Source organism: Brachyhypopomus gauderio, chromosome 18 (assembly GCF_052324685.1).
Source record: "Brachyhypopomus gauderio isolate BG-103 chromosome 18, BGAUD_0.2, whole genome shotgun sequence".
Classification (NCBI taxonomy): domain Eukaryota; kingdom Metazoa; phylum Chordata; class Actinopteri; order Gymnotiformes; family Hypopomidae; genus Brachyhypopomus; species Brachyhypopomus gauderio.
In genome coordinates, this window is record NC_135228.1 from 18,573,111 (window position 1) to 18,581,201 (window position 8,091).

General features: G+C 40.1%; 2 protein-coding genes across 3 annotated transcripts; one reads left to right on the top strand and one right to left on the bottom strand.

Annotated features, from left to right (window-relative positions):
* The first annotated feature begins 228 nt into the window (after nt 1–228).
* LOC143482110 (uncharacterized) lies at nt 229–4,695 on the top strand. Of its 2 annotated transcripts, XM_076980374.1 has the most exons (3): nt 229–363; nt 713–1,554; nt 1,932–4,695. In XM_076980374.1, the coding sequence occupies exon 2, from the start codon at nt 848–850 to the stop codon at nt 1,505–1,507; it is 660 nt and encodes a 219-aa protein (XP_076836489.1). In that variant the 5' UTR covers nt 229–363; nt 713–847; the 3' UTR covers nt 1,508–1,554; nt 1,932–4,695. The 2 variants fall into 2 exon arrangements, with proteins under 2 accessions (XP_076836489.1, XP_076836488.1); XM_076980373.1 differs by having other exon boundaries at nt 713–4,695.
* A 1,652-nt stretch (nt 4,696–6,347) lies between these two features.
* htr1ab (5-hydroxytryptamine (serotonin) receptor 1A b) lies at nt 6,348–7,888 on the bottom strand. The gene has a single exon (XM_076979932.1). The coding sequence runs from the start codon at nt 7,820–7,822 to the stop codon at nt 6,581–6,583; it is 1,242 nt and encodes a 413-aa protein (XP_076836047.1). The 5' UTR covers nt 7,823–7,888; the 3' UTR covers nt 6,348–6,580.
* Nucleotides 7,889–8,091: the final 203 nt, after the last annotated feature.

Consider the following 8,091-nt stretch of genomic DNA (forward strand, 5'->3'; position numbering starts at 1 on the left):
GCTTTAATAAATTACATACAATTCATTGTTTTCATAATTGCCACAAATGTAGTCAGTTTGACATTTCTGTTTCTTCATTATGTTAGGGGCCATCATAAACTGTCTGTTTAATAAAGGCCTGGGGTAACCGATAACTTCCCATTCCTTTTACACATAAATTCCATGGCACCAAAGGCTGGGTGACTTTGCCGGTTTCCTGTATCCATAGAAATGGACAGTTTGACCAATCACCAAGCTAGATTCTGCGAAAGGAAATGTTGTGTTTCCTGAATTCTCTCAGTTTCTTCCGTTTACAAGAGTTCTCTGCCTGTGGACTGGACTGTTGCAGAGTTTTTCCAAGAGTGCAATACTAACTCAGGAGAAGTAAGTATCTAATTAAGAAACTAATTTACTTATTCATCCAGAAGTTTTAACAAATACAAAATCCACAGAGCTTTTTGAAAGCTGGTGAAACTCCAATAAATGCTTGAGAACTGTGTGTAGATGACGTTGATGAAGCATGTTCCAGTTGATTCCAGTTCCAGTTAACCTTTTAGTTGTTTAGTTATTAAACTTATGGCATGCTGGATAGTCACTAGTGTTAACTAGTCAGTAACTGCACTGAAACGGTTTAGAATTTAGAGTCGCTTGGCGCTTTGAAGTGTAAGGGCTTTTAACTGTTTTCATATTTTCCACTTCCTATTAATTTTTCTGATGCTTGTGTTTTAATCAGCATTTAGGTCCTGATCATTGCCTTGATTCCTGGAATTATGACTACGTCTATTGAAGCAGATATGGGACCACCAGAGGAGCCTCTGTTCGCCTCTGCCTAGATGCATTTGAGAAACGCATCTCTGTGGAGACAGCTATGCCAACTGAAGCAGTCACTAAAGTGACTGCACTGCAGATTCCCTCACAGCCTACAGAGAGGCATGAAAACCTGACAGCCTTGCCGACAGGTGCAATCGTTCTCCAGGTGGATCACATAACAAACACTGCATGTCCACCGTCTCAGAGCTGTAAGGCCTCAGATATGTCCCTTAGCTGCTGGAACATGGAGGTGAACGTAACCATCCTGCTGCTGGTTCTGGCTGGGCTCCTAATCCTGGTCCTCTTCTACCGTGTTCTGCTCCTGCGCCACAGGCTGGGTGTGGCCCAGGCCCGGAACGCTCTGGAATACTGCAGCTTTTACCACGTGGCACACTACAGCCTCAAACACCCGGACCCGCCCCCTCCTTTACCTGTGGTGAATCCTCTGGTCACACACCCCCTTCCTGACCTCACGCCACCCAATGGTCATCTTTCTCAAGGTCCACCTGTTGTTCCAGCTCCTGTCATTTTCAACCTCACTCCTCCTCCTCCACCACCACCTCCACTGCTGTCTCCGGCTCCCCCAGTGATTTACACCACCCCACCCAGCCCTCAGTCAGACATGGCAGTGTACTCCCGTATCGGGGCTCTGCGGCTGAGCAGACACTCAGGTGTGAGTCAGACCCAGGTGGTTCTTTTTGAACACTCATCCCTGTGACCTGAGGAGAAAAACACCCTGATGTTTATTGTGCCTTTTGCTCAAAGGTTAGTTTACATATTCTAGTGCTACATAAATTTTTGTCATGGCCACATTTTTGTTTTTTTGCATAATCTTTAACCTCACAGTTTGTGTAAATATTGTAATAACACAAAATGGTTCAGTATTTTGGTATTTCAGGGGTATTCGATGAATATCTTGTTGTGTTTAAACTATTTTGACCTCTTTTTTCTTCTTATTATTTAAAATGTCAAGATTCCCCATATGCACAAAGTGTTCTGCTGTACATGATATCAGAATGTTGTAGAGGTGTAGGGCTAGGGGCTGAAGCATTCTGTGTACTGATAGTGGCTGTGTTTGTGACTAAGAGAAGCTAGTTCCTTTTATTTCCTGAATAACACTGACTTCATCTTTTCCTGAATAGGGTGGGATTTCCTGGACAGCTACTGTAATGCACTTTCTTCAATTCCGTTTTAAGTTTTGGCATTTTTTTTTTCTCTGGTCATTTTAAGACATCAGTCTATAGTTGGGGTCAAGTTATTGGTATGCTAGTAAGTTACTGAATTTCAGTATATCTGAAATTTTCAGAATGTTATCTTTCTATATGCTCAAACCAAAAGGGTTTTGTTAGATTGTGCTGCAGCTTAAAATAAGCAAGAGAAAAGGGGCTATAAAGTCCAAGAAACCTTGGACAGGAAAATTTAATTAAATTAATTTAGATGAAAAAGAAGATAATTGTTTAGCACAAAGCTGCAGCATGCCATAGATTATAATAAGCATTTAGACAACAAAGTTATTTAATTGACTTCTTGTTAAAAGATTCTCACATTTAGCCAATGTCTTGAATCTATGTCTCTTTTATAAAAATGTTAAACGTATTATTAGAATCAGAAAATAACACTGACAATTAATCTTATATTAATACAACTAATCATATTGATGCAATGTGTTATTATTTACATATAGCAGTATCCTGAGTTATTTCATTATCACAGTTGAAGATTTGAATGGGCACTTTTTAATTTCTTACTAGCAAAGACTCTTTTGGGTTGCATAATGTATCTGCAGAAATTATTCCAGGTCTGGATTTAGTATCAAACTATGATAAGCTTCTTCATCTCTTCTGCATAATGATTCTGTGTTCAGCCCTTTCAAGGCCAAAGGAATAGTCCATATAAATATTTGACTATTCTCAATGCTGTTCTCTATCTGATTATGCATAATTCAACATTATTGAGAAAATGGCCACTGTAAGTATTTGAAATTAGCGTTTGGATCAAGAATGGTGCAGGCTATAGTCTAACTTGAAACCTAAAGTGAAGCATTGTGGGAAGACACCTGGGAGACTGAGCCCAGACCTGTGTCATCAGTACTCAAGTGAAGTGTGGTGATGTGTGTGAAGTGAAAGAGAGATGTGTTGCAAACAGGTGTGTTTTTGTGATTGGTGCTCATGGGGTGTTTGTGTACAATGCCTTGTGGTTGGATATAAGTTGGGACGTGACATTTCTAAGCATATTTGTTATTCTTGTATTGGTAAATAATGCAGCTAATTACAAAAAGCTGAATGACATGTTTGATTCTTATAGTTTTTCACAATGATGAAACAGCAATTTTCTCACAACAGACAGCAGGTAAAACTATTGAAGCCATAAAGCATTTTTGTCATTTTAGATTGGATGAAGTAAATTTATAAATAAGCCTTTGTTGTGAGAAAAGTATACCAGCCCAGATATCATTCAGCTCCTTTGTCTGCCTGCTTGCACCTTTACACATTCACAACCAGGTTGTTTTATTTTGTTTTGTGTCTATGGCCTACAACGTTATGTAAAATAGAGGCTTATCCCACTGTAAAGAGCACTCTGCTCTCTTTGTGTTATGATGTGTAGTTCCAAATGTAGTTCCTTATATTATGAATTTGTGAATGAGACATTGCGAAATGTCAGAGAGCACAGCTATGCTTCTTCATGGATCACGGACACCTAAAGTTCACCCTCCACCTAAACTTTACCTCTACTCTGAGTAACATTCAGCACTGAGTTGTTTGTCTTGGCTGGTATGACAGCAATTAAGATTCAGTCAAATTAAAGCTGTTCCAGTTGGAGACTTTGAATTTTGAAGTGACAAGTGCAATTCCTGTTGACAGAGTAAGCCAAGAACCATCTGTGTGCTATCCAAAGAAATGGTTTGTGTGAGTTGCACGGTATGTACGGAGTCATTGTGTGCATACAAGGCATTTTTATGCATAGAATTTTGGATGTTGTTTTGGTCTTCTGATGTCTGGAGTTCTGTGTTTTTTTTATTTAGACACAACATAAAGTTTTCTTTTCTCATGTAAGAGCCCTCAAGTTGAGCCTTTTTGCAATTCTGGCAGGGTCACCATGTCACCCAGCAGAACATCTCTGTTGAGCGCATGTGGGCGCCGTTTGCTTTGTATTGTTTTATGTATTTTGGTTTTGAACGGTTCTCTTTCATGCCCCAGGAACAGAGGCCGTTCAGTCCTCACCTCCCACCCTGGAGACGCTTTCATATCTTCTGTGGCATAATGATAGAATACATCAGAGTCCAAGAACGAACACAGTTTTGTGTTAAAAAACAGGAATGTCTTATAGGATGTGATTTTTAAATATTTGCTGCAAACATGTAACACACAAAAACATATGTAGATTTGTTCTCGTTGACAATGTCAGTGTTTTCATTCATGTTGTTGTATAAACATTGTCCCATGGTTGTGAAAAGCACCGGAGTGACAGGCAGTCAGCCATGTTGGCATGTTGGCCTACATCTGGCCAAACCTTTCAGTGGATTATCAAATGTTGGTGTGGGCTCAATTCCATTCTTGGTGTAAAGCCTGATGAAAGAACATACCCTCACAATGTTGCCAGTCCAGACCGTGTGATTAGATCAGGCCTTCGCAAATCCACTGGCGCTTTGCCTGCTCCCCGAGCACAGGGCTAGATCCTAGTTTCAATGGCACAATCTGTCTGCGTCACATAATGCTGGATTTAAATGGCTGAAAACTGTTCCATCTGATGAGTTTTTGTTTTTTCTGAACCGTAGAAAAAAACAAATTTTCCCTGAGAAGACAGTATCTCCTCCTGAATGCCAGCGTGACAATTTCATCTCAATTGTTTAAGCTGCAGGGACTTTGTGATGTGCGATATTTGAAATGTTTAAAATAAAATATTCATTCTAATAATGCATGTGGAATTACATCGCAATCACTGAAGCTGAGTTTCATCCTGTGCAGTATAATCATAAATTCACTTATATACGGCAGGTAACGATATCATTATAAAGTAGCACTCAGTTCTAAAAAGATTATATATTAATACTCTTTTGATGCTACTACGGATTATAACATTCAAAGTGTTTCTCCCTCTGACCACAAACGTTTCTTCAGGGTTCAAGCTGAGTGGCAGAAAGGTTGTTTCTTAAGACCGTCTCACCATCTAAACGTCCTGTAAGTAATCACTTGCTCCTCATTTTGTTTCATCTTCATCCAAGTCAACAGTGATGCAATGAAAGGTAGCATGATCGATGACTCAAGGTGAAAGAAGAGAGCTCTGATCCTCACTGCCTCCAGCGTAGCATGCTTATAAGAGCTGCCACCGGCTTTGCCACCTGATGGCCCTTCTTCTGTCTCTGGTCTGACTGAGAGACGGGCATGTTGGGTAATAGGGATGAAGGCTGGGAGGAGAGTCACACTGGAGAGCGCTCGCATTTTACATCTCAGTGGATGTAGCAATGACATGAAAAATGGATCCTGAAAGTTTCCTGTCTCATATTATTCAATAATTCAAATTGCATAGATGTTGACAATTTGCATAGAATAGGATTAATGCTTTCTGAAAGCAAGGGGTCCTTTTAATTTTCTTTTTGCTGCCCTAAACCATAGTTTTAGTAAGTGTATTAGTAAGTACGTTTTAGTAAAGTGATAGTTGGTCACACTAAAAAGAAGTTAGAGTATTTGTCATCCTTCTTAAGCAATGCTCATAATTTGTGAAGGACACCATTTTGAGTCAGTAGGGAAAATGGGTCTTTACTGTAAGATGCCAGTCTGTCTAACCATCAGTGGGCATATTTCCACACTGTATTGTCTTGGGTTTTTTATCCGATAATTGCCCCTCAGATGTAGAGTTTGCCAACCCTGTGTGTCACTATGGATACCAGTATATAGGTGTTGAGTGGCTTTTTTGAGTGGACAGCAGAAGTGACTAAAGAATATAAAACTAAAGAATATAAAGGTTGCTGGTTATTGTAAAAATGCAACAATTTCCATGTTTATCACTTAAAAAAGCAATGCCAGTGAACAATGTTCTAAACACAATAACAATATATGGTGTAAATATATGTATAATGTTTCCTCCGTAAATCCTAACAACAGAGATATCAGAGGCTACAGAAAACACAAACAAAAATGAAAAGTCAATACTACCTTGAAATGGTAAAAAAAATTATCCACATATTTTTCAACACTTCCTGCAAAAAGCTCTGATGTGCAGGTATTTTATCATTTTATCTCATTGTTTCATAAAAACAATGTGAGCATGCCATGTAACAGAAATTATAGGCATAGTCTCAGTTCCTGAAATCTATATTTGTTATTTTTTAGACTTTATCTTTATTCAATTTGTAATTATTAAAACTTGATTATATTTCACATTTTCCCTAATAATGAGTTACACATATGTAACAAAGACTGAAGTAGTTACTTTGGAACAATGGATATCTGTCTCCTGAAACAATAGAGAAAAAAACAGCACAGAGGGGAGTGAATGTAGAATCAGTTTATTTCACAGCATGAACACGTTCATGTTAAATGGACATGAGTGTTACATGGTCTTCCTCTGTATACACAGTATTATACACCTTTTCTGAAAATAGAAATAATATGATCAATGTAATGAGCCCTACCAAAACTTGCCAAGTGTGATCATTCTTTGTGTCACCGAAGGAATGTGTTTTTTTCACCTCAGTCTCTCAACTCACCAAGGTCTATCTGTTCACAAACTGTTCGTAGCAAGTAAATGCTGAAATTCCGGACATAACTGATTTACAAAGCAAACCCTGTATTCACGGTCTGCAAAAATGGCATTTTAGAATTTTTTTGAATGCAGTCTGGAAATCTTTGTTGAAGTAAGCGTATATAATGGGATTCAAAAGGGAGTTTGAGTACCCAAGCCAATTAATCACGTCTCCAAGCCACACGGGCATTTCACAAGATGGGCAAAAGGGCATTACGAGTGCTTTGATAAAGAAAGGCAGCCAGCAAAGAATGAACGTGCCCATTATAATGCCCAGTGTCTTCACAGTTTTGCGCTCCCGTGCCAAAGCAAGCTTTCTCTTGGCTTCGGAATTCCTCTCGTGTCTGTTCTCGAAGAGAGGGACAGAGTTTGGCGTATTTGGGAGAGGAAGGTTGTTTTTCGGATTACTATGAACTTCGATGATCTCCAAAGACTCGCCGTCGTCCGCGTGCCTGATCGCGCCGTTGGTGCACGAGGCTGGCTGGGGCTCCACGCTGCTCCTCCAGGTTTTGCCAACCTCCACGTTTGATTTCTTAAACAGAGCGGGTGATACAGTCAAACATTTTACTTTCTTTTTCTCTGTTTTTCGCACCGTTTTGCGAATTCGAAACCTGGCGGCTTTGAATATGCGCCCGTACAGGACAAGCATAAGAATCAGTGGTATATAAAAGGCGCAAAAGGTTGAGTAAATCGTATACCATGGATCATGACTGATCGTGCACGCCTCAGGGTTGGCCATGTCTTCTGCTTTACTCTTGGGCTGTGACTTCATTATCAGCATGGGTGGAACTGATATTGAAAAGCCTACCAGCCACGTAACGCTGATTAAAACTGCGGCACGTTTGAGCGTCCTTTTTTTCATGTAATCTATAGGGTCGGTTATAGCCCAGTATCTGTCCAAAGCAATTGCGCACAGGTGCAGAATTGAAGATGTGCAGCACAGAACATCCAAGGAGATAAAAATGTCACAAGTTACCTGTCCAAGTGTCCACTTGTCTAAAACTTGGTAAAGACATGCCATTGGTAGCACAAGCACAGATACCATAAGGTCCGTAACGGCGAGTGATCCGATCAGATAGTTTGCCACGTTCTGGAGGGACCTCTCCAAAGCTATAGCAGCCACGACGCACGCGTTCCCAAAAATGGAACAAAAAATAAGTGCACCAATCAGCAAAGATGTAGATATTTGATAGCTCAACGGTACTTTCACAGACAACGTTACTTTGTTGTTTTGGTGATATAAACGACTATCATTGTGAAACAGCGAAGACAGGTTGTTTAATTCGTCCATGTCGTGAGCGCAAAATTCGAAAAGGCTTCAGTTGAACTCCTTCCACAGGAGCGCAGACGAGCGAGGCGTGAACATGATCACTGAAGACTTGAGACGAGGCGGCAGCATTTATACCAGCACTAGATAATACGTCAGTTACCTACGCAGGTGGATCAGTTCGTACCTAGTTCCTTCACTTGTCCTTCTTATTCTACAGGAACACATGTTTTGCGCATGATATTGATGAGGCCATGTTTCACCTGCACTGTCTATGACTCACTTCGGAAAAA